Raw genomic sequence first — 26457 nt, 5'->3', positions numbered from 1 at the left:
ATCCTTGTTTGTGAATGACTGAGCATTTCACGGAAGCTGCTTTTATACCCAATCATGGCACCCACCTGTTCCCAATTAGCCTGTTCACCCGTGGGATGTTCCAAATACGTGTTTGATGAGCATTCCTCAACTTTTTCTGTCTTTTTTGCCACTTGTGCCAGCTTTTTTTAAACATGGCATCAAATTCCAAATGAGCTAATATTTTCAAAAAACAAACTTTTCCAGTTCAAATGTTAAGTATCTTGTCTTTGCGGTCTATTCAATTGAATATAGGTTGAAAAGGATTTGCAAATCATTGTATTCTGTTTTTATTTACGATTTACACAACGTGCCAACTTCACTGCTTTTGGGTTTTGTAGTTACAAGCAGGCAAATGACACCAAATTCTGTGGAATGACACTGTAAATCACGTGACACACCTCCTTCAGTAATGTATAGATTTGTTTTTTTTATTAGAAATGAATCACATTCATTTTGTGCTGTGAAAACTGTACATTTAAGGGAGGGGGGTAAACAAATATAATACAAATGATTATTGAATACATGTCCTTTGAGGTATGAATTGGACTAACACATTGGCAGGTAATTACTGACGAGGTATTAAAAAACACACTCTCACAGAAGACATTAGGTTCCATTACTCATCGCGACACAGTGGAGAGTAATAACAAGTAACCTGAAGCAAATTTGAGAAATATATTCATTCATTCATTGTATACAGTGTTTGCTTTATAGAAGTACAATTATCTACCTGTCACAGACACCTCCAAATATGGAGTTTTTCTGGAGTCTAACAAATCTCTAGTCAATAAATTCCTTGAATTACTAATACAGATTTGTTATACAATATATTCTCATAAAGCGCCTATATGCTCTGTAAATGTGAAGAAGATGGTATAAAAGATTTGAATCATCGGTAAGAAAAGAATGTGTAAATCCTAATATCAGTCTTGCTTGAGCATCAAGCGCCCATCATATTGCACTGTGTTACACTGATGGTCTAAAAACACAAATGTGTTGAAGGCTTAACAGCCTGAAACTGACTGCGCTGGCACATCAGTGCCAGGAGCCTCAGTCCAAAGTCCAAATAGTTCCTGCAAGGGTTGGACCGGCGATTCCCACAGTGCACTGCTCCGCGTCAAGAGTCTGTATTGTGGTGCTGGTGCTTTGGCGTCCGAGCAAATGCAGGAAAAAGCAGGAAAACAACAAACCGCCTTCGTCCCTACTCAGTTTGTTTGTCCCTTTGCAGTGCATACTGTGTCACCAACATAGTGGAGATGTGCATTTCCCACTGTAGGCCAAATAAAACATATTGACAGTCATATAAGGTAACTTAAAATATAAAATAGGGATGGGCCATTCTCTGAATGTCCTGAACTCCTGTTTTGATACCAGCGTTTCCCATATGTTTACCTCAATGCCCCATTGTTAGTTCTAACAATTGCTTCATTATTATGCTCATCCCTAATTTAAAGTAAAAAAAACGGTAACACTTTAGTATGGGGAACATATTCACCATTAATTAGTTGCTTATTAACATGCAAATTAGTAACATATTGGCTCTTAATTAGTGATTATTAAGTACTTATTAATGCCTTGTTCTGCATGACCTTATTATACAACTAACCCCAACCCCAACCCTTAACCAAATAACTCTAAATGAAGTCTTTGTTACTTAGAATATGTTCCCCATACTAAAGTGTTACCAAAAACACATGTTATGGCAACAATGGTGATAATGCTGAAATAATCATTGATAATAACGATGGTGGTACAGTATGAGTGACGAATGCTGTCAACAAGCCTGCATAAAGTCTGATCTTTAACAATAGTTCCAGGCGTGGAAGCCATCAGAAAAGATCGAAAAAAAATGACACACTGCGAGTGTGAAACAGTTTGCTTTTCAAGTGGAAGGGACGTAGACTGGAAGAGGAGCAGCAGTCAAGAGTTCTGCGTTATTCCTCCCGCTAAAAGAAGCCGTCTCGCAAGAAAGAAGCACAGACATGTCTGCCCAGGTTGCCAGTGTGCAATAAAGGAACCGCGGGCTGGCCTACATGGACCGCAAAATCATTTCGCCAGCCCTTTGACCGTCCGAGCACTCTAACAAGAGGTGCTTTAAGTCCACTCAGAGAGGAAACAATCAACCACTCTATCTTCCACTCCGCCACCTTGCCGCTGATGCTGAGGGGTTTGAAGACAATAGATTCTCCGGCCCACAGTCTCACGTCCTGACGTTCTGGCTCCGCTGTATGGTACGCACACAGGAGCCCGTACTGAAGCCCGAAAGGGAACCGAGGTAAAATAAGGCGGCTTTTGCTTGCGTCGACTCCAACTGCTTCAGACCTCGGTCTGCAGGTCAATGATGTCCTGCCCCACCAGAGGGATGGGGGTGCTCGTCTTCTCCCATTCCACGGCGTGCAACTCCAGTGGCGACGCGGCCAGAGGCTCCAAGTCTTTGCGGACCCACGCGGGAGGAGACTGCTGTGGTAGTCCCCGCACCGCTTCCCAAGGCCTCTCCAGAGGAGCCTGCTGTTTGTCCTGTTGGGGTAAAGGCGTAACACTTTAGCACTGGTGTCACTCGGCCTCTGTGAGAAATATTTCATCAGTCGGAGGGGTGATTGTCCAATGAGGTGGTATGGTCAATGGAGGACATTATTCCACTTTGAGGCAAGGGTACTATCTGATGGTGTGCCATGTCTACAGGGCCGTAAATTTGCGATTGTGAGGTTATATATATTACATAAACACTCACGCTGTGGTTCGTTTTGTCACTTCCTGCTGATGATACGCTCCATCTCACTGACTGTAGGAAGCAAGGAAGAAAATGCATCCTTATTCAAATGACCTCATGTTAACCATAACTCAATACACATTTTTAGGGTCATTTTTTTTTCCACCATCATTTTCCTCTATCAAACTAATCAACAGCAATTGCCTCTGCTGTGTGTCTCCTGATTGTTTTGTCCCAATTTCTAATGTATGAATTTACTTTCTCTGTGATGATGGATAACGGGTATACGCATCAGATCATGTGTTTACCTTGCTGTCAGAGGCAGGTGACTCTCTGTCCTTATCTGCATGGTGTAACTTCCTGTTCAGGTCCTGGAACATATTCTGGTGGCGCTTCTTTGTGTGCATTATTTTCTGCAGGAGACATGAATGGAAACAATTAACATACATTCCTTAAATTGGGAATTGTGATGATAAAGATGCCAATGGTTTAAACCAGGTGGGGGTCCAAAAAGTGGCAATTAGAGGCCCGTGGCTAATTGTAACAATGGACTTAGGCCAAAAAACAACAGCAAAAACAAAAAATACAGAAACAAATTGTCTTTAAGTCATGTTTTTTTGGCTAAATAAGAAATGATGAATAGGCGCCGCGCCATGAACGAAGTTTGGACACTCCTGGTTTAAACAATATCTGATTGATATTTACCTCAAAGTCAAGCTCAGCATACCGGGACTTTTGTCTCTGCAAAATGAAGGCACATTAAAGAAGGTTGAATAAACACAACAAAGGAATACAAAATATATATATTTTTGAATTACAGTGGTACCTCGGGATACGATTTCCCCATCGTACAAGTTTTTTAGGATCCGAGCTGTCTCTCGATTAAGTGTTATGCTTGAGGTTACGAAGAAATTCAGGTAACCAGTTTTTTGAGGTACGGAATCCAATTCAACTCGTATCATGAGGTACCAATATGTTCTAATTAATCGAGTCTCACCTCCAAAGAGCTCATGGACAATGTGGAGATGGTCTCGCTTTTGGACATCATGGAATTCATGGACTCAAAGGTGTTTTCCAGGCTGCTGTGGGTGATGTGAGACTCGCTGGACATATTGTGGATGTTCTGGATGGGCGAGTCCCTCTCGGAGTAAGACACGCTGATCTGGTCGGGGGGGATGGGCTTGATCCCGAAGGCGGTTTGCGGCTCGGCAAAGGGTCCGCTCAGGTGCATGAGTCTCGCCTGGGGCAGTTGTTCCACGCTGATGTTGTATTTTGTCCCGTCGTCTTTTGGCTTGGACCTGAGGGTGGACGTCGTGTTGGGCATGAGCATGTAACCGCCGCCGGTGGAGACTCCGCCCTCCGCTTGGACCAAGGCGAGATCCGCATCCAGCTGCTGGAATAGCTCCCCCTCGCAGACGTACACGGGCTTCCCACAAGACGGGTCGACCCCACCCGTCAGACGGCTCTTCTCTCTCTTCAGTGTGAGCGTGTGGCTGGAATACTCCGGAACGGCCTGCATGTGGCTCTTGTTGGACGGCAGAGTGTGGAAGTTGGGGCCCATGGGAAGAGGCATTTGAGGAGGGGACATCTTCTCCTCTGAAGAGCTGCTCATTCCTTTAAACAAGAAAGCAGAATAGTATTGAAGCCTGGCTTACGTAATAAAACGCAAATGGAAACATTTGTAAAAGTTTTCTGTTTACCTTGTCTGCATGAATCTCCGTCCTTTTCATTATCAGACTGCTGAAAAGGAAACAAATTCATCAATCATCCATCGAAAACGCAGAAGGCACTCAAGACATTAACAGTCAATAAGGAGAATAAATATACCGTCAGCTGGTTGTGGCCATTGTGATGAGAGCTGCCAGAGTCTCCATTGCCGTCGTCCTTGCGGTCAACTACCCTGCACTTAACAGCTTCTTGAACCTGAATGCGGATTATTGAGGAAATTGCATATAAAACCACGGCTCGGTGAACCGCAACTAATCAAAACAAGTGTGTTCGTCTTACCTCTCGACGCAGTATGCAGTGGACCATGACGATGATGAAACCTTCTAGGGAGTCGAATACAGCAAAGAGGATCTGGAAGAGGGCGGAACGGCGGTCTGTCATGGCGAGTACGGCAGACATCCATGTGAGGGCCAGTAGAGGAAGAACCACGCAGGAGCTCCACAGTGACGCCCTGTTAGGAGGAAATCGAATAATGAGTCTCTTTCCTTCTTTCCATACGGACACACTCAAGTCATTCTACTATCCCTTCACAGACATATAATGTCATCCTCCGGTTATTTGTTTGAGAACCTTGACATCAGAACACACGATCGATACAGCGTAATGGTGCTGATGTGGGCGATAAGCACAACCCCCTGTTGCAAGTAGAAGATCAATAGGACCTACCCAGCTCTCTCCTTCAGCTTCACGTCGGTGATGCCGTCCTTGGATACCAGCTTATTGAAGACCAGAATACCAATGACCATATTCACCTGGTTGGAAAAAAAAACCCCACACGGTCAGGATAAAATGCATGTCGTAATGTGGATCTGTATGGGAGTCAGATCAGGTACGAACCAAAACAACGGCGGCGGCGGGGCCAACAAAGGAGTAGAGGAGTCCGCCCTCGAGAGACAGCCAGCAGCTATAATGAAAAGAGGAGGTCATGATTTATTGCTTGATCTTAAAAGCATATTATTGCAAAATGAAACACAATATATCGCACAATTTTTCCAACAATATGAAACATATTTTAACCTCTTCATATAAATTTTGGGGGGTTTTGAAAAAACATTTTTTTTTAGGGCTTTCAAATTGTATGAGTTAACTCAGGCAATTAATCGCATCACATTAATCCATTGTACAAAATACCAAACAAACAAACAAACAAACAGAAGAAGTCTGTAGCTAAAGTTTCTTAAGCGCAAAAATTATGACTAAAGTGGTGAAGCTGTATTTTCACTTGCACTTTAATTTGATTGACAGTTTACTTAGGAAACATATGTATTATTAATTTAGTTTATTTATTTTAGCAACAACAAAATTGTATGCAAATGTATTATTTGTCGGTTCTTCATGAGTCCCTTCTAATGCAGTATATTTGTTTAAGTACTTATTTTTCTAATCAGCCTGACCTAAGCCTAAGGTGTATGTGTTGAATAAACAAGGTTTCATATCTTTCGACGAACTTGTCAATTAGGTTAGATATAATTATTGAAAATGATTCAAATCAAAAGCAAGATTACTAATTTAATGTTAAAATTTAAGTGGACCCTCTCAAATGGAAAAGTTGGGCCCCAGATCTAAATGTGCTTTTTAATTTTTTTTTTTTTTTACAATTGATATGTAAGTTTTTCTACACCTTATACTTTCACACAGAAAGTGAACTTTAACACGTAAAAGTCAACACAATTTGATCTCGGACCCCAGCTCCAGACTTTGTTTGTGTTTGCATTTTCCGAACTAAGAAGCAGTAGGCAGACTGTACTTACTAGTTGACGGTGCCATATCCCTTGGCTTTTGTGAAGCCCACAGACACAGCCACCACTAATGCAGGCAAGCCTGTAAGGAGAAACAATGCGCCAAGAGGAGAGAGAGAGGTTAGAGACTGAAAGGGCAAACAAACGCTAAGAAAGGGTGACGCAAGAGGAAGTGAAGTGAAAAGATCGGCGGTCTTACCCCAACCCAAGCATAAGAAGCGCTTGCGGATGATGCGGTTGCGCAGACGACCAGTGACAGCCATGTACGACTGCCAAGCTTCTGTCAGCACCCAGCAGAAGGAGGAGAGGAAGAAGAAGTGCAGGAAAGCGGCTACCAGCGTGCACACCACCTGGGGGGGGGATGCCAAACAGGCACGGTTCTTAATCCACCGTCCACAAAGTCCATCACAAAATTCCTGTAGGACTTTTTGCGTCGATCTCAATAAGATCCGATCATAATTTGTAATGTACTAGAAGGGAATAGTGGTTTAATATTGTGGATATATTTTGTTTAGGGCTGTCAAAAAAACCAAGTTAACTCATGTGATTAATCACAAAAAAATGATTGTATTAATCGTGTATAGTTGCAGGTTAATTCTGAGTGCACGTGCTCCTTTATCTTGGACGGTTACCACACCTTTTAATTTTGCTTCAAAATGAACTCCGAGAGGACTTTAGATGAAACTGTTACAAGGTTTTGCGCAAATAGATAATGTACATTAAAGTAAAACATTTTAAAAAATGTTTATGTATGACATTCTGACATTTGTGTCAAAATAATATTTTTTTTGGTTAATTCAAATTATGAAAGCAAGTCATTCACTGTGATTAATCACTATTTATCTACATCTAAAAGTGTGATTAATCTGATTAAAAAAAACTAACTAATTTGACAGCACTAGTTTTGTATTTACATATTGTTACTGTTCACAAATACCTTTTTCTGTTCACCTAAAACAAAGGGGGGCCGAGGGGCCATTTGCAACACACAATGTAGTGGAAAAAAAATGAGGAAATGTTGATATTATTGATATATTGATACTTTTTGACACCTATGACCAAAGCTGACACAAAAGTTGTCCCCCCCCCCCTTCATGCTTTGACTTTTCAGTGTGCGGTCTTTGATGGAAATTATTTTCAGATTCAGATATTCTTATCAGTGCCACAGCAGGAAGGGGCTCCAAATTTGTTTCCAGTAAAATGTCATATAAAATAAACAATTTACATGCGCTTCTTCGTGCAAAACTGGGCCGCCCATATATAATCAATGATTTAAAGCAAAATTCTTCAATAACCTTGAAAATATTCAAGTAAATATAGGAGAAAAAAAAATCAATTCACATCCAAATCCCGATTCTTATTTATTCTGATTCTAAATCGATTCGTATTTCTCAAAATTTGACATATTATTTTTATTATTATTTTTTAAATGTTTTTAGCCCATATTCATGCTTACTCGCTGCACACATAAACGTCTTACGTCAGGAACCAAAGGAGCTTTTCGTAATCTGTAAAAATTATAATTACTATACCAAATAAAACTTTGCAAGAATCGAGTTGCATCGGGAATCGATTATGGATCGAATTATCACCCCAAGAATCGGAATCGTATCGAATCGTGATGCGCCCAAACATTCCAAACTCTAGTAAATAGTACCGGTATTGGCAATACTGGTATTGAAACCAAAATTTGCAGCATCGCCCTAACCTAGTTGTTATTGGTAGCAGTAGGGTTTTTTAAAACTGGAAACATCAAGCAAGAATCGAGAAGAGCTCTTACCTTATTGCGAGCCTGAGTTTGTCCCACGAGAATGAGGGCGTTGGAGCAAATAATAGACAGGCAGAAGTTGATGAGGATAACAGAGCGCTCAGAGCGGATATACCTGGGGTTAGATAGAAGAAGAGGCCGAGCATTAGTCTGGCTGCAGACGCAAGAGAACCAAGAAGCTTTAGGGTTTGACTTACTTCCACACGGAGACGTAGATGATGATGAGGAGCAGCAGGGTGAGGGAGGAGACCCCACAGCCAACTATGAGCGTCACGGATGGGAGAAGTGCCTTGTCCATGATCTACAGAGATGAGGCAACCAAAAAAACATACCCTTAGTGAGCTTAGCGAATCCGAAATATGCATCTGCAACAGCAAACCGGTCCCTGAAGGCACCGCTTGAATGGCGCACCTCAAGGTGACTATGTCATTTGGTCACTACTCCATCTCTGCTCTAAGAGGAGGTTGCTCAGATACAACGGACAACCTGCACTTGTCATTCCCCCCCCCCTTTTCGTGTGTGTTATGCGTTCAACCCTGCGGGGGTGAACAGGTGGATCATTATCATCGGTGCATTAATCTGTCACAACCTGCCCTTCTCATATCTGACAGCCGCTTAGCGCCCGCCGCTGCCGGTGGCGTTGACAGTCCCGTGTTTCATATACCGTCACAAGGAGAAACAAAGGGATGGAGACGCTGCTCTATCGACTCGTTTTACCTCAAAACGACACTCCTGAAGCAGCTAAATAATGCATTATTTGACATTATTGACCCCGACAAAGGAGTCTTTCCATAAATGCACAAAGAAAAACGTTAATGTGTTGCTAACAGAAGAGCGAACATATGTTACTTAGGCCTCGTTCTTGTTGCTTTTAACAAAGTGGTGTCTAAAATGTGGCATTCTGCAGATAAATACGTCCTGCATTACACAAAAAGCTAAGAAAGACATGGGAAACAGCACAAATCCCCCCCCCCCCCCCCCCCCCCCCCCAAAAATGGGACCTAAAAACCAACATGGCCGACAAATGGTCCAGTCATGATGATCTGATCTGATATAATTATGTGTAGTCCGCAAAATCCTGTACTTGCATCAATAAAGCACCTTCATTTTTCTTCTTAAATGGATTCGTTATTTTTATTTTGACGGAAAAATCCATGTATTCTGACCATCTGTTAATGCAACATATACTATATTCCAAACATTTTTTTTTTTGTTAAAATACCAATAAATACTTAAACATCTGATTGTCGCACTGTGACTCAACGTATGATTTTAAAGCAAGTTATCTGTCAATGTGTACATTAACACATATTATAATCAAATGCATTGGCAATTGTGTAATTATATCATGACTTCAGGTGATTATACATTAACATTCATGTAAGTTTACCATTACAAGAGGCCCTGTGAGCAATGTGGCCCTCAATGAAAAAGAGTTTGACACCCCTGCAAATGGTCCAGTCATGATGAAAGTATGTGTAAGAGATGGTAATTTTTCGAGAGCGCTGAAGATTTTAGTTGGTGGAATAACAATATTATTAGTCAAGAATAATAATAGGAATAAACTAAATATCTCAAGAGGCAGTGTGGTTCGGGTACCACTAGTGGCACGTGGGCCAAAAAAATCACTAAAAAAAAGATTCAAACACAGTGTTACTGTTCAAAAACTGAGTGTAATGTTACAGTAATCAAAAATATGACATATACGTGTTAAATAAAACCATCTGCCTCGTTTTTAATGAATAATTAGGCCTACTAGGCTACTGTACTTTAATGGTACTTGGAGAGCCAAGTGTTTTCTGAGGTGGTGCTTGGTGGAAAAAGTGTGAGAACTGTAATAGATATGACAGTACACAATGTTGTGTACCTATGATACAAGTTGTGGTTGTTTTGTTCAGATCGTTTTGAGAACTGATTGAGCTACATTGTAATAGTTTTAGTATCTTTAATGTATCAACGTAGCCCCTGAATTCTTGAATGTTTCTAACACATTTGTCAGTATCGTCTCTTAGAATTTGACCTCTAATTTCGTGCAATACACCTGAAGCAAACATATAGTGGAGCGGCGTGCTGTGTTTTTTGAGCCAGCTTTTTTTTTAAATTTTTATCAAATCCCGAGGAAGGTACAGACAAGGGCGATTCAGTCTGTCTGGGCCTGGAATTTTGACCCAAAAATGAAAGAGAAAGTCTGGTAGTTTCTGCTATACTATATCGCAGTATCATTAAGACTTTGAAATGAGACGACATCAAAAGTCTATCTTTCCCCCCTCCCCCCCTTCATCTTCCTCATGCTGATATTCTCATGATGTGATGTCATTGAAAATGTCAACAGATCACGTTGAAGGGCGAACAACGGGGATGGAAGAAAATTGGCAGAAGAAAAAGGATGACAAGAGGGCACGGGGATGCTGATAATCATGATGGGAGATTAGAAAAGAATGGTATTTTTTGCAGTTAAAAATCGAGAAAAGCTTTGGATCAGATCACAATGGGGTCAACACCGAGGCCAAACATGATGAGCAAATGAATTAAAATGCAAATAAATATTGTTTTGCGGTCAGACAGTTCAAGGAATAAGGGTTTGCTGTGTTTTTTTATTTCTTTATTTTTTCCCCTCAACCCCCCCACCACCCCCACATCTTCTCAGTTATGAAAAATCCCACAGGCCGCGTTTGCGCTGCAGAAGCCGTTGCCACGGCAACTGGCTCGCTCAGCTTCTGGGGCAACACAGTCTACCGGTTTTTTTTATTTTTTTATTTTTATTTTTTTGTGCGCGTTTAAGGTTCCTCCAACGTTACGGCTTTAAAACACACCAATAAAAAGAACCTCCAAATATATATATATATATATATTTTTTTTTTTTATGATAACCGAACATAATTAGCTGTCGACTGATTCTGAGTATATACACGCCATGATTGTACGACGGCAAACGCGATGCTTTCGCGCCTTTGAATCGATTTAACGCATGAATATGCGACTAAAAAACACATTTCCCGATTATTTGTCCCCCCACCCCCCCCCCCCCCCCGCACGAAGTGTATGCAAATGAGTCCAAACCCGGACAACAACACTGCATCGCATTCGCGCACATCGCACGACAACAATATACATATATATATACATATATATATAAAAAAGATTTTTGCATGAGCAGATTTCAAGGACTTACCGAATCGAAGTTGGTGTGCGCTAAAATGGCGAAGGTGGAGACGCTGTCACACACGCATTTGGTCCTGAATGAATGAACGGGGACGGCTCTGCAGCTCCGAGCAGACCAAGATCCAAGCAGGGAGGATCTGCACAGGGGAGGAGAACAAAAGCAGCCCACCGGTTAGAAGAGGAGGTCTGACGACTCTCATTAAAAATGCGTCCTTGATTTCCCCCCAAAAATAATTCACATATGAAATATTTTTCACCAACCTCTACCTTTATATTATTATTTAATTATTTAACACCAAATCTGCCACAAGCCAAGAAAATGTATATGCGGTAATGCATATGTAATAATTAGTAATAATAGTCTAACGATGTGTCAATTACTTTAATCATAGACGTGTTTAAATAATAGTACATCCTGTGCTGCAAGTATCATTTTATTTCGAGCCCCCCCATTACGTATTTGAAACGATAACACATTTACCATAATCAAAACGTACATTTGCTAACTTTCCTAAAAGATCTCCGACAAGGAGTGTAACACTGTCTTCCCCAGACATCCATACAACGTTGATTGTACGTACAGTACAGGCCTATGCGTTTTCTTTATTTTCACGACTATTTACCTTGTAGATAGTCACTGAAGGCATCAAAACTATGACACCTGCGAAGTGAAAACCATTTCAGGTGACTATACCTCTTGAAGCTCGTCGAGAGAATGCCAAGAGTGTGCAAAGCAACTCAGCATCAAGGGTTGCAAATGGGGCTTAAGTCCCCAAAATGGTTCCCGAGCGCGGCCACCGCTGCTGCTCACTGCTCCCCTCACCTCCCAGTGGGTGGAACAAGGGGATGGGTCAAATGCAGAGAGTACTTTAAAGTACCAATGATTGTCACACACACACTAAGGTGTGAAGAAATGTGTCCTCTGCATTCGACCCATCCCCTTGTTCACCCCCTGGGAGGTAAGGGGAGCAGTGGGCAGCAGCGGTGCCGCGCCCGGGAATCATTTTTGGTGATTTAACCCCCAATTCCAACCCTTGATGCTAATTCCACCACACCTAGTGTGTGTGTGAGACTATCAGTGGTACTTTAACTTTACTTTCAGCAGTAATCAAAGCAAAGGGTGGCTATTTTGAAGAAACTAGAATATAAAAACACGTTTTCAGTTATTTCACCTATTTTTTGTTAAGTACATAACTCCACATGTGTTCATTCATGGTTTTGATGCCTTCAGTGGCAATCTACAATGTAAATAGTCATGAAAATAAAGAAAACGAGAAGGTGCGTCCAAACTTTTGGCCTGTACTGTGCATGTTCTTTAAAACTGACATTGAAACAACGTTGCAAAATAGTTGTATTAATAAATTGAGACAACGTTGGATCCACGTTGTTGGTTGGGAAATGACCAAATTCCAATGGTCAGATCAACGTCAGCACCCAACATACCCATTGTCAAAAAGCATGTTGTTCCAACGTTAGGTTTGAGTTGCTCAACGTCAGGACCTAATTTAACACTTTTTCAACGTTGTTTCAATGTCTCGTGCCTGCTGGGTTACAGGACTATATCGCACTAATGCTATGCGCCAAGGGGGACAATTACACTGTACAGGGAAATTTTGCCATTATATTCTTATTAGCCACAGAGCAGGAATGAGCTACGGGTATGTTTGCGTACAATTTCACATGGAGAGCCCTGTCTTTCATTAATTTGCATTTTTAGACGTGCTGCCCCCTACGGATCAGTGCAGAGAGGAGCACATCGTTTTCTGGGCTCTTAAGATTTTACTACCAATACCTGGCCAGTATGGGTGGGGGTGAATCGATCCATCCATCCATCCATTTTCTACCGATTAATTATAACGCGATGAGATTGATTTTTTTTTTTTTATCCATCCATCCAAAGTTATTTTAAATTTAATTTAAATTTCAAAACAGCCAAAAACGATTTGACTGAGAGCCAACATAAGTTTTTTCACTTGTTTCGTTATTTTAAACTATTGCATATTTTTTTAAATTTTGTTGTTCATTTTGTTACATTGCTGATGTTGCCGTATTTTCATATTTTATATTCTGCTCTAATGACAGCCAACAAATTAAAGGCAAAAATAAAAAAAAATCATTTAACAAGCATCAGTCAGTATTGGCAATACTGGTCCTGCATTTACTTGGTATCGGAGTGATACCAACATTTGCAGAAGTGCCTCACCTTACCGTTTTAAAGATCAAAATAAACACCCAATCACAATCACAAAAATGCAAAATCTATTGAAAACTTGCAAAATGTATTGAGAACCAATCAGTGATGGCTTGCAAACATGACACAAATGTACACATATACTGTAAACATATCTATATAAACATTTCAGAACAGGGGAGGGGGTGGGGGGGTACTGTCATGTCACGACTAAGTAGTAATTTAAGATGCGTTGTTGGCATCAAAATCCAATTTATTCTTTCCCAGTAGGTTTGAGTTTTTACCTGACAGTGACGTGTAATAGCTCTACATTATATACAACTGCAGTGCACCACTGAGAGGTGTTTGCAATATTCAGACTCTCATGCAGCTAAATGGGAAGCTTAAATATGTGCTGTGTTGTCAAAAGTGTGTCTCTTATTTTCACAAAACCCTGCAGCACCTTGTACGACTTGTTGAACTTCATTTGAGGAGCTAATGGAGCCCTTCCTGCTCCACATGTGCACCTCTGCACACAGGCACTGACCAATTTGCACGGTCTCCGTCTTCCCAATGATCACATCCGCTGTCACAAATGAAGCACATCCGACAAGAGCGTTGCGCTCCCTTCCGAAGTGCAGAAAATGTTGCACTTGAAATTCAGTTTGGTTATGGACTGAGTTTAGGAATTAGAATAAATACATCTTTCCTATTGTGTGGGATTAATAGGCTGTTTCTGCACACTGTTACAGTGCATGCAGGAAGTATGGGTTGTACTTGTACTTGTATAGCGCTTTTCTACCTTCAAGGTACTCAAAGCGCTTTGACACTACTTCCACATTTTACCCATTCACACACACATTCACACACTGATGGAGGGAGCTGCCATGCAAGGCGCTAACCAGCACCCATCAGGAGCAAGGGTGAAGTGTCTTGCTCAGGACACAACGGACATGACGAGGTTGGTACTAGGTGGGGATTGAACCAGGGACCCTCGGGTTGCGCACGGCTACTCTCCCACTGCGCCACGCCGTCCCTACTTTGTCCACCTTTGGTTATGTCACAGCCTAATTCCAAAATGAAATACATTAATCTGGCCCGCCCAACCATTCCTGAATAATTTTTTTAGATCTTTAAGATGGAAACTGTAGCTGCCATTATGATGTGCAGTGATGTTTTCAAATTACCGTGAGTCTTGAACTATACAAAGTATTGCAATGGTTGGAATCTGCGCATTTGCATGATATACTATAGTCACTATGGTCATCTAAGTCACAGCAGCTCAGACGAGCGTTTCCACGGAGTGTTTCCAGAGCGGGTGTCAGGGACAGACGCGGAAAGAGATTTTTCACAAGAAAGTTCTAAAACTTAGTGATATATCAGATTGTAGGTGCGGTATAGCTCGGTTGGTAGAGCGGCCGTGTCAGCAACTTGAGGGTTGCAGGTTTGATCCCTGCTTCCGCCATCCTAGTCACTGCGGTTGTGTCCTTGGGCAAGACACTTTACCCACTTGCTCCCAGTGCCACCCACACTGGTTTAAATGTAACTTATATATTGGGTTTCACAATGTAAAGCACTTTGAGTCACTTGAGAAAAAGCGCTATATAAATGTAATTCACTTCACTAGGTGTTTTTTTTTTTTTACCCTTTGCGTTCATATTTCGCTGCGTTTATTGCATTTTTGTTGCTCACTTGATTGTAAAATATGTCGATCGAGAGGGGTTGTGGCGTTCATATGTTGTCAATTTTCAGTGTTTTATCGTTCATAGTTAATCTATTTTTTTGTTTTTATTCAGTCATTGGTGGAGCATAATATTGTTTTTAATATTGTTTTTAATATTGTTTTTAATATTGTTTTTAACATGGATGCGCAGCACTTTGGAAACATTCTTGTTGTTTAAATGTGCTATATAAATAAAGTGGATTGGATTGAATATTGTAAATCCCACATTCTTTATTTTCATGTACATTCTGAGTGTCTCATTCAGTAAAAAACTAACATTCCATTCAGTTTTTTTCCGTTTTTAGCATTCAATCAGACACTATTGTGAGGATTTGTATTAGTGTTCCTAAAAATCAGATATACCCAGTGTCGGAGGCAGATGTTTACATATATCTGAATTTAAGTGTTACTTCTTTTATTTCATAATCATATTACAAAAGAGCTAGTGTTTTTCTTCCAATTGTGGTCTTTTGGTTGTCTGCAAAAACTGTGTGCTTAACCTTGAGTGAGGAATGTAAGAAAGAGAGATAATGGGCATGTGTTTTGGCTGGAGGGACATGACTGCGAGGGTGGGAGAGAGAGAGACTTAAGAGGGGAGAGGGTTTTTCGGGGGGGGGCAGACCATCTTGGCGGCGCGATTGAATGTTCTATGCTGGACTGGTCTCAATGTATATGCAAAGCTTTGCAAATATATTACAAAATACCTATTCTGTCTCTGGTGGTTTTTCTACTCGGCTTTAAGTGTCGTAAAGAGCTTGGGAGCGACTTGTGACTTGAATTCCCTGGGAGGAACAACTGGTCCAAACGCAACACCAGACACATTTTTTAATATATGTAACTATTAGTCACCCAGGAACCAAACCAAGAGAAAGATCAAAGGAAAACCCTCACCTGTCTTATGTTATTTGCACCATTTTCTTTAATAACTCACACTGCCAAATACATCTATGATCCTATAGTCTTTTCAACCCTCCCTTCAGCTGATAATGTAATAAAAAAACCCACACAAGTGTCTGCCATACATACAGTAAGTATGTCAGAGGTGCTCTAGCTGGGAAAGATGGGTCAACATGTGCTAGCTGTCAGCTGTCATGAAAAAAAGGGGATGGAACCTTTCCACTCCCCCCTCTGGTTGAGTCCCATGGCAAATGAATGTTCTATTCAGTGTTGGATGCAGGATGATAAAAAAAAGGTGACATAGCCTTTCTCATGAGAGAAACATGAACGGAAAAAGCTAAGCAACAAAAGTCAACACTTACGTTTCACTCTCATCCCAAGAGAGGCATGTCTCATTCATGGTGCCCTAAAAAGGAGACACAGATGGGAGACAACATTGTGAGGAATCTCTGCATACAAAGCGTGTAGATTGGAATGATGTATAAACATGTGAGACGCAACACCTCGCCGACATCCATCTGCTTTTCGCCACATTTAAAAAGAGCTCATTACTGCTCCAGTTCCTGGGTGTTTCTCATCGCCGACTGACCAGCTGGTTAGGCTGTGATAATCGCAGGTCTCAAAATGATTGGCAAATGTCACAGTTTCGCCGCAAATGTCAGGAAAATGTCAAGCCCCGCGTGTGGCGACGAGCAAACACCCCGGAGGGGAGGCTGGTATTTCTTTCGTAAGGCCGCACGGGTTTGGGTGACTGTGGGTGGACTTACATTGTGGAGGTGAGGGAACTCGATCTCAACAGGAGAGGAGACGAGTGCAGGGGTGGGCTTGACGATCACCGTGACCACTTTGGAATTGAGCAAGGTGCTGTTGCTGTGGGAATACAAATGGATATAATTAGTGTGGAATGAATGATTTAGACTCTAAATCGAAAATGTTTTCATGGAGGGCCACATCGCAGTCACGGCTGCCCTCAGAGGGCCGCTTGTAACAGTGAATGTAAGAATATGAAAGTATAATCGCCTCATATTATTGCAGAATTTTTTTAAAGTTTTTTTTTTTTGCATTTGGTTATTAGATATTTGTACGTACAAATTGATGGATAACTTGCTTTGAAATCGTATTTAAGTATTTATTGTTATTTTTACAAACTATAATACGGTATATAATAACTAGGGGTGCTAAAAAAAATCTGAATCGCGATTCTTATTCATCTCGATATTAAATTCATTAATAATCTTAAAAAAATCTAATTTATTTGCTTATTTTTTTTGACAAATTATTTTAAAAAAATAAAATTTTTTAGGCCATCTCTATGCTTACTTGGTGCACGAATGTGTCATACATCAGCAACCAAAAAGAGGTTTTGTAACCTGCAAGCTGTTTTGTTAAGGTGTTATATTATTATACCAAATAATACATTGCAAAAATCAGTTTGAACCGACAATCGATTATGAATCAAATCCTCACCCCAAGAATGGGAATCGAATGGCGAGGTGCCCAAAGTTTTACACCATTGAATATTTGTTGCATGAGCAGGTGGTATCAAAGTCTAAAACATATGGAATTTCCTGTTTTTCTGTCAAAATGGAAACAACGAAAACATTTAGCAAGAAAGATGAAGTGTGCACATTATTTCCACACTTTCGTGGGCAACATTAAATGTTGTGTCAACACATGTGATTTAGAACATTTAGGGGCAAATAATACACCCCATGCGGTATCCCTTTTTAATTTAATCAATACATGCTTCTAACTTTGTGGGACTTGTTTGGAAATATCCATTTTCAGGAAAAAAAAAGTAACATGCACTTTTAACAGTAATGTTTGTCTCAAATATGATTACATTAATTATGATCTGGATGACCGTGACACAAATATAGCTTTAAATATCCACATTCTCTACCCATTTTCAGTTTTTGTAGGTTTAATCATGCTTTTGTCTGTTTTGCAGTAGTATTGGAGTGGACCCCATCTGGTGGCCAAACAAAGTATGACATGAGAGAAATTATATAATGTATTGTACTTAGACTTAGACTTGTGTGCAACAAGGGAAATTGTTGCACACAGTAGCACAGTTACAAAGGATGGAAAGGATAAGGATGGAAAAGATAATGCAGGTATAAAGTAGACTAAAAATGTACCTTTGGAAGGAGAGAAAAGAAGTGAGGTTTCTGTAGAGGACGATGCCAGTCACAAATGCATCCTTGCCATCTGAAATGAAGAAAACAGTTGCTTGAACCAACTCAAAAATTACCAATGCACTTTGGTTCATCTGAAAATAAATAGAAAAATAGATAAATAAATACATCTTACCAGTATGCTCAATGGCTAGAGCATCTCTCAAAACAGTAATCTTCTCCTCCGAGGTCCTGACCCAGTCCAACATGCCCCTCCAGCCTTTAGCGGGGAAGGTGAAGTTGGTGTTTGTCGTGGTCGGCCTCTTGTGGATGCTCAGCACTGTCAAACAAACAAACAAACAAACGATTTTGGAACACGTGATTATCAATAATGAAAACTGGCACATGTTTTTGGTACATGGGACACGGAGTGAACCACAGTGAGAGGTTTACCGTTCTAAAAATCACATCTGTTACGTTTGATGCATTTCAAGATGGATGTGCTTTTAGGTCAAATCACACCTGGTAAAAAAAAAAAAAAACGCAAAAAACAAGGCTTACCTAAATTCTCGGTGACTTCATAAATGTCCTGGAAACCGCTCATTTGCATGCCGATCATATCCACTGAGTCCTCAACAAGACGGAAGAACTCCCTAACGTTGGCGCCCATCTGTATGAAGACAAGGAGAAACAAGTGTTCTTACGACTGAAAACTCTTGAGTGAAAAAAAAAGATGCTAAAAGTAATCCTTTGCTCAGCTATCTGAACAAAAGCAATAATAGTGAATTCGTTTTATTTTCTAAGTATATGCCAAATGATGACAATTTGGCAAATTAAACTGAACACAGAATGAATCTAATTCCAGCCAAGAATGGTAAAATATCTAAACGGCAGACATTTATCCATGAAAGTATAGGAAAGCTGCTGATTGTTTGTTTGAGGGCAAATCAGCTGGAGATAACCCAGAAGTCAAGTCTCCAAGGAAAATCCAGTACATTATTGATACATTACTTCATAGAGCTACTGTAGTCGTTCGTAGTACATTCTAATCTTTTGTTTTTATACAATATTTTTTATGCATAAGTCAGCTTTTCTTTTTAAAGGCTTTTTAGAAAGCACCAAATAAAGCGATTTAAATGTATTTCATTGGGAGACGCTGATTTGATATGCAATTGTTTTGAGTAAAGAGCTACGTCACAAAATGATTTAATTTCCTAAATTGAGGTACTACTGTACATTTAATTGCTGGGCACCTTAGGATGTCACAGTCTAACTAGCAGCAGTAACATGGTTTACCACGCCCCCTTGTGGGCTGATTAAAGACTACACTATATCTCTAGGAGAGACAAAAACATTTGCACAAAAAAATTACAAGTGAATATAGTACAGCTAACCCAGTCGCATAAATTATGGGACATCACAACCTCTAGGGCAGAGGTGTCAAACTCAAGGCCCGGGGCCAGTTCTGGGCCGTCGCATCATTTAATAAAGCCCGCCAAATCTCTGAAATAATATTTCTTATCTAATGTATTTTGTTATTGTCATTTCTACAGAAAAAATAATTGTAGTGCATGCAATTGCATATATTTCAAACTTTAATATTATCTAATAATGCAACAAATATACTCCAAACTTGAAAAAAAAAAAAAAAGTTAAAATAACATTAATCATAAATATCTGCTTGACTTAGTAATCCATTAAATTGTACACTGTAAAAATGACAATATATTTTTCGGTAAAAAACTGCCAGCTCAGTTTTTCAGAATTTTACTGCAAAACACTCTTGTATGGTTTTACATTTACAGTAATATGCTGTAAAAACCACCATACGTTTTATGGTGAAATTGTGGTGAATGAACTGTCAGATATTTATTGCAAAACCAGATTAATTTTTACAGTGTATGTAAAAAAATATAATTATCAAATGCATAGGCAATTGTGAACTAATATCATGAGATGAATCCCAATACATTTATATTCAGTCCTCTGCAATGTGGCCCCTCAATGAAAACGAGTTAGACACCCCTGCTCTAGAGCAGTGATTTCTTAAACTGTGGTACGTGGGCTCCATCTAGTGGTACGCCACATATTTGATTAATTATTTAAGTACTAGTGTTACTGTTCAAACTGTGTGTATTGTACAGTGGCCACAAATATCAAATACACTTCTTAAATAAAACCTCTGCCTTGTTTTTGATAAATACTTAGACATACTATGCTACCTTATTTCAATGCTGGCCCTTGCAGTGGTGCTTGGAGGGCCAAGTGTTTTCTGAGGTGGTACTTGGTGAAAGAAGTTCGGAGAACCACTGATCCAGAGGCTTGGCTGAAGAAACTAGCATTGATGCAGTGGAGATGTTTCCTTAAGTTGATAATATTGAATAAAATAAAATAAAGTCACATGCGTGTTTGCACATGCAACACGTACATCTTCGGTAAGACTTTTAGTCATGATTAAAAAAAATCTTGTCGAGATGTTCTGTTCTGACTGCAGTGAAAGCCCAGCTTGCTGCTAAGCAACCTGCAAACTTCCTTAGAGCCATATATGGACAGGCGGTTGAGTCACACTGGTGTTTCTACAGTATTTCCTCTCAGCAGAGGGGAGGGCTGTTCTTGCTTGCGTCTCTCTGACGCATAACCGGTGCAACGTGGGCGCTAGGTGTGTGTGCACGTTTTTTTCTCTCTCTCTCAATGTGATGTGTTGTGCCGTCTGTGTCCCCTCTCGGCTGACAAGGCTTTGTGGGATGGCGCGGAGACACACAGATTGCCGGGTAGGCGTTGTGCTTTTCCCTGAGTCAATCTCGCATCTCAAGCTCACCTTGAAGTGTTTGCTGTGTGTCATCAGTTTTTGCACATTTAACTCGAGCAATTAAAAAAAGACCAACTTAGTTATGTGCATATCTCATAAGCGTCGCAGTGATGCACTTGATTGGAAGTCCTCTAATTAGTTCTAGCGCCTTTTCACTCCAAAAGTGTTGTGAAAATGTGAGACTTTTACATTCTCCTCCTCACACGTACCAGCTGTGCCTCTTCCCATTTGTCGTGATGTTCTTCCTTCAGCAAGTTACTGATGGTCTGGACATAGTTCTGCAAAGAGAGAGAGAGAAAAAAAACAAGGCACAGTTGTAAGAGATTACCAAATACAGCTTCAACTAGGCTACTCAGTGGCCTCGTGGTTAGAGTGTTCGCCCTGAGATCGGTAGGTTGTGAGTTCAAACCCTGGCCGAGTCATGCCAAAGACTATAAAAATGGGACCCATTACCTCCCTGCTTGGCACTCAGCATCAAGGGTTGGAATTGGGGGTTAAATCACCAAAAATGATTCCCGGGCGTGGCACCGCTGCTGCCCACTGCTCCCCTCACCTCCCAGGGGGTGGACAAGGGGATGGGTCAAATGCAGAGGACAAATTTCACCACACCTACTGTGTGTGTGTGACAATCATTGGTACTTTAACTTTAACTTCAAGGGGTGCTAAATCAGGACAATCTGCACAATTATTGATGGCATGGTAAAAAAGTAGCTGCAGAGTTTTAAGGTAAAAAAAAAAGAGTGGTACTGTTCGTCAATTTAGAGACTTAGAGACTTAAACTTCCTTTTATTGTCATTCAAATTTGAACTTTACAGTACAGATAAGAACAACATTTTGTTGCATTAGCCCGTTGTAGTGCAGGATAAAAGAGCAATAAGGTGCAGATATAAATAAATAGATTACTGTACAGATAAATATATTGCACTTTTGCATATGCATCCACGTTTATGGATGTATGTTATATTGTCTTTATTTTCCAGCGAGTTAATCCGTTTTGGGAGGGGGGTTGAGGGGATTATTATGATGCGTTCAAGAGTTTTACGGCCTGAGGGAAGAAGCTGTTACAGAACCCGGAGAGGTTCTGCTACGAAAGCTGCTTTCAGTAATGCACTGTAATAAAAAATGCACACAGATTCTACGGCAGCTCAGTCACCAATTTTTGCTATGAAAATGTATAGATTTCTGTTTTCACATAGGCTAACTCGTTTGAATTTCTCTACGGTAAAGCACGTCTTATAACAAAAACCTAAACGCTTAAAAATGTTAACATCCTCCGTATGTCTAAACTGTCTGGGTAAAGTTTCAAAGTGGTTGGATGACATATATAGGACGAGCTGGTGTACGGAAAAACACCTGGAAATGGCGAAAAATCTGCCAAAAAAATACCTTTTTGAATGTTTTTAGGTTGAAAATGCACATAAAATATGCAGAGTTGAATTGTGCAACAGTCTCTACTACCTTATATTTATATGTGGCTGTATGAGGCTCAATTCCTCACTTGTGGTGCTGATGCATGGGAAAAAAATTGCTGTTTGGACTATTGGCACATTTTCACTTTGGCCCTTGGAGGCATAACGTTTGGGCATGTAATACCTCCAGCTTGAACTTCATTGTCACTTCTGGATAAATCGTGTCTCACTGAACTGACCCCCGTTTATTACATTTAAATTGTGGCACCTCAATACTGTCTTTCAAAAGTGGATTTTTTTCCAACTCTGGTTTACCTCGACGTCTGCGTTGCTCAGCCTCAGCCCGTTGGACTTGTACATCTCGCTGGTGTTCTTCAGGATTTCCATGACGGCCAACAGGTCCCCGCTGTACGTGGCGCCTTCGTCGGTTATAAACCTCAGACGTGAAATCACCTCGGCGACGCCATCCACGCTTTGCGCCACCCGGGCTTTGGAGCTGTAGTCCTTCGACTATATATACGAGAGAGGAGTTCATGTGGGTTAAACCACACACCAGACGTTTAAAATGTCGGTGTTAAACTTTGTGGGGACCTCACCATGATCTGAATGTTGTCGTAGTTCTTGGAGACACATTTGATGTAAGTAGGGCTCTCCCAGGTGGCGAGACCGACAGCATTGAGACTGCAGCGTCGAAGAATCAGACCTACGTATGAGAGAAGATATGGTAAGGGACGATCCATCCATTCATTTTCTCTACTCAGACCTCTGCTGTCACTGTACCTGCAGCATCCGCCGGACAGGATACAGCAGCCATGTCACCGGCAGGGGTCTTCTTCCACACAACATCCCCAGCGTTCTGCTCAGGACAAATCTCATGGGGCTCTAGAGGGTTGCAGCAATATAAGCATGAGCACCAAATTGTCATTTGAGTGAATTTCAACGCATTTGCACAAACGAACCGGGACATCTCTTCTCGTTGCAGCGCTTCTGCTCTCCTCTTTCGCCGGGGCAAGGCTCCCCGCCGAAAAAAGGACCTTCGCAAACTCTTTGCCTCTGCTGGATGCCGCCGCCGCAGGTCTTGCTGCAGCTTCCCCAGGAGGTCCACGCATGCCAGCGTCCGTCGACTAAACACAGACAGCAGCGACACCGTGAGATCTTGTATATTTTCCAGTAGACCACTGTAAAGCTCTACAATAGGAGAATATGTATTTATTTGTGTATTTTTTTTAACCTGGACACTCTTTCAGAAAGCAGTTGATGTTCTCTTTCCAGCTGCCGTGGCACTCGGAGCCCCCGTAGGATGGGCCATTGCATTCTCTTGTTCTCTGCATGGTACCGTTGGAGCAGGAGGCAGAGCATGGGCTCCATGCCGACCAGTCGTTCCAGTGTCCGTCCACTAGAGGGAAGCAGAGAAGCAGTCAGTTGTGGCTTTGCATTGAAAATCAAACAGCATACATGGCATCTATTACAAAATTAATAGTTTTTACACGAATTTAAGTTAATTGAGAGAATTAGTATGATTCCAAAATGAGTTTTTGACAAAACTTTGTTTTCGATATGACTATAGTGTGCAGGTACCTTATCGCAGATCTTCAAGACGCAACCTTTTAATCAAATTTGAATAATAGGATATTGAGACTGATTTGGTAGATTTAAAGATTTCTTTTTTTTTTTAATTTATAAATGAAATTGTAAATGGGTATTTTGGTGGGTAGATTTTGAAATATATTTTATTGTATTTTGTATATTGTATTAATGATGTATATTTTAACTGCGGGTCCATAAGCTGTGTGCTTCTGGGGATGACCTTTTTGCAGAACGGACTCTGATATCAACAAAATAAACAATGATGAAAAAATACAAAACTATGGCTGTCTGTAAATACATCAAAAAAATACAATAAAAAAATAAAAATACCTCCACTTTACCTAAATGGAGTCACATAATATCAATGACTACGAGTTGACGTTCCAAATAAGTGCTTTAATTGGCGTGAATACAGTACGAAACTCATGTAACTCACCAGGGCACACAGCAATGTTGCAGAGCTTGTTCTGTCTTGAAGGGCCGTTGCAAGGCTGGCCTCCGTTCTGGGGCAGCTTGCACGTGCGGGAGCGGTCACGATAACCACGACCGCATGTAGATGAACACAGGCTCCAGGGGGTCCATTCATCCCAAGCGCCGTCAACTGCACGAGTCAAATAGATGTCATGTTTTTGCACGTGTCAACACCTCGGCTTGTCGCCGGAGGAGGGAACGATGGAAGTCACCTGGGCAGACGGCGGTATTGTTGCAGGGCCTGTTCTCACGCAGGGGCCCGGTGCACTGGGTGGTGAAGGAGGAAGTGGCGCAGACGCGAGTGCGGCCTTGCCAGCCCTCTCCGCAAGTCACTGAACACCCAGTCCAGGGGGACCACTCGTCGGTCTTAGCGTTTCCTGTGAGCAGGACAAAAGTCATGAGGTCAAACTTTTGTATTTAGAAAAGTGAATTTAAACCAAATCATCTTACCGGTTTGGGTTGCAACGACTCCGAGGCTGGAATCATCCACATGATCTCTCCTCAGACCAACAATGGCCCTCAAACCCTGGCTCTTGTTGCGCTCTTTACCTGCAGTCATTCCAGGTTTAGTGCACAGAAATTCCAAGAAATTATGATAAAATGACGGATTGAAATTACCTATGCAGGATTGTGGGTTGCATGGCCGCCCTTCTTCAACGGTGCCCTCACATACGGCGCCATCGGGCTGGCAGGTACGAGTGCGCAGCTGGACGCCACCCCCGCATTCCTGGCTGCATGCTGACCAGCGACTCCAACCAGCCCAGCCTTCTGCAGCACAACCATATTAAGATTAGGTCATCACCGAGGAAGTTAAGTTTCATAAAGTGCGGTAAACAACATTGCTATGCCTCTATTTGAGATAGAATCTACAAACTTGGAAGTATTGAGGACATTTTGCTTGTCTGACTTCTAACCGCTGGGTGTGAACCTGCCGCAGAGGCAGTGTTGCTATGCCAACGACAAGTGCCGCGCTTCGACTTGCACAAGCTGACTGTGAGGTCTTTGTGCTCCCCCTCCGCCTTTTCTCCGACATGCATGCCCGAACCCTCAAACAAACTTATCTAGAGACACAACAGAGAGGCGGCCATGCGTGCACCTGGGGCAGTTCATCCAATTACGGCGGTTTCTCTAACACCTTTTGATTCGCTGCTCATTACTCTGTGGCGGCAGAGTGCACATTCCCTGCCTGAGCCTGTGTTCTGCAGACTTGATTATTGGCATCGATAAACTCAAAGGTCAGGACACCCCAAAGAACATTGTTTCTAGAACGTTTCATAACTTGAAGATCTTTACTAAGTATCTCATACTTACTGATGATCTCAACATTACGTCCGTTGTCCCTTGGCACTGGAAGGCACTTCTCGACGTAGACGCCACCCCGGTAGCAGCTCCCTGGTTTCCTTTTCGGCGCCTCCCAGCACTGGCAAGGTGTGTTCATGATTCCGCAGGGGTACTCGTGGGTGCTACTGGACAGGCACTTCTCCAGCCACTGGCAGAGCATCTGGCAGGCAGGCATACTGGGGTTCCTCTTTCCCACCACTAGAAACTCGGCTTTGAACTCGCTGACGTCATTCTCGCCTCGCAGAAGCTCCAGGCCGTTAGTTGGGGCAACCTTGCGGATCTGCAGGAACTGCTTGCTGGATTCGAGGTAGGTGACGGTCGTGGAGGCGTCGCACAGCCGGACCACCTCGTCGTAGCTCTCCATGCCCAGGTAGGTGCGCGACGTCTCGATGAAGGAGTCGAACTGGAAGGTTCTGATCTGCTTCGGCGTGCAGGAGTCGGTCGGCTTGGTGATCTTCATGTAGACGGTGTAACGGCGCGGGTCGGGGTTCTGCAGGGTCCAGGAGCACGGCGTCGAGGGCAGCGTGGTCGCCGAGGAGAACACGCCGAAGAAGCGGCTTTGTTCCAGGGTGGCGCAGGTGGCAGAGGCCGGACCAGAAGGCGTGCAGGAGGTCAAAGTGAAGAAGAAGAGCAGGGGGAGAGCCACGGAGGGCCCGAAAGGAACCGACGACGTCATTGGGTCAACCTTGTATCCCTCAGGCGATCTGCGACGAGGGAGGCTGCAGAGGGACAGGGAATGAGATGCAAAACAGTCTGGTTTGATTATTACCTTCCATCTCAAAGTTCATATGCAAATGAATTAGAC

General features: G+C 41.8%; 1 protein-coding gene across 3 annotated transcripts; it reads right to left on the bottom strand.

The window, feature by feature from the left end:
- Positions 1 to 439: 439 nt before the first annotated feature.
- On the bottom strand, positions 440 to 26204 carry LOC133621010 (adhesion G protein-coupled receptor B1-like). Of its 3 annotated transcripts, none has more exons than XM_072915561.1 (31): positions 25623 to 26204; positions 24930 to 25079; positions 24762 to 24860; positions 24524 to 24688; positions 24277 to 24441; positions 23485 to 23649; positions 23213 to 23377; positions 23034 to 23135; positions 22850 to 22956; positions 22569 to 22763; positions 21054 to 21122; positions 18597 to 18705; positions 18232 to 18375; positions 18060 to 18129; positions 16686 to 16788; positions 16281 to 16324; positions 11139 to 11265; positions 8164 to 8267; positions 7979 to 8081; positions 6398 to 6548; positions 6211 to 6280; positions 5297 to 5363; positions 5126 to 5211; positions 4739 to 4910; positions 4559 to 4654; positions 4432 to 4471; positions 3729 to 4345; positions 3437 to 3472; positions 3040 to 3144; positions 2753 to 2803; positions 440 to 2538 (listed from the first exon to the last, which is right to left on the bottom strand). In XM_072915561.1, exons 1-31 carry the CDS (start codon positions 26110 to 26112, stop codon positions 2338 to 2340), a joined length of 4368 nt encoding a protein of 1455 aa, XP_072771662.1. In that variant the 5' UTR covers positions 26113 to 26204; the 3' UTR covers positions 440 to 2337. The 3 variants fall into 3 exon arrangements, with proteins under 3 accessions (XP_072771662.1, XP_072771663.1, XP_072771664.1); XM_072915562.1 differs by having other exon boundaries at positions 4432 to 4468; XM_072915563.1 differs by lacking the exon at positions 2753 to 2803.
- Between the last annotated feature and the right edge of the window lie 253 nt (positions 26205 to 26457).

Source organism: Nerophis lumbriciformis, linkage group LG21 (genome assembly GCF_033978685.3).
Source record: "Nerophis lumbriciformis linkage group LG21, RoL_Nlum_v2.1, whole genome shotgun sequence".
In the NCBI taxonomy this organism is placed as follows: domain Eukaryota; kingdom Metazoa; phylum Chordata; class Actinopteri; order Syngnathiformes; family Syngnathidae; genus Nerophis; species Nerophis lumbriciformis.
Note: the sequence above shows the minus strand (reverse complement) of the source record. Positions and strands in the feature narration are given on the sequence as shown.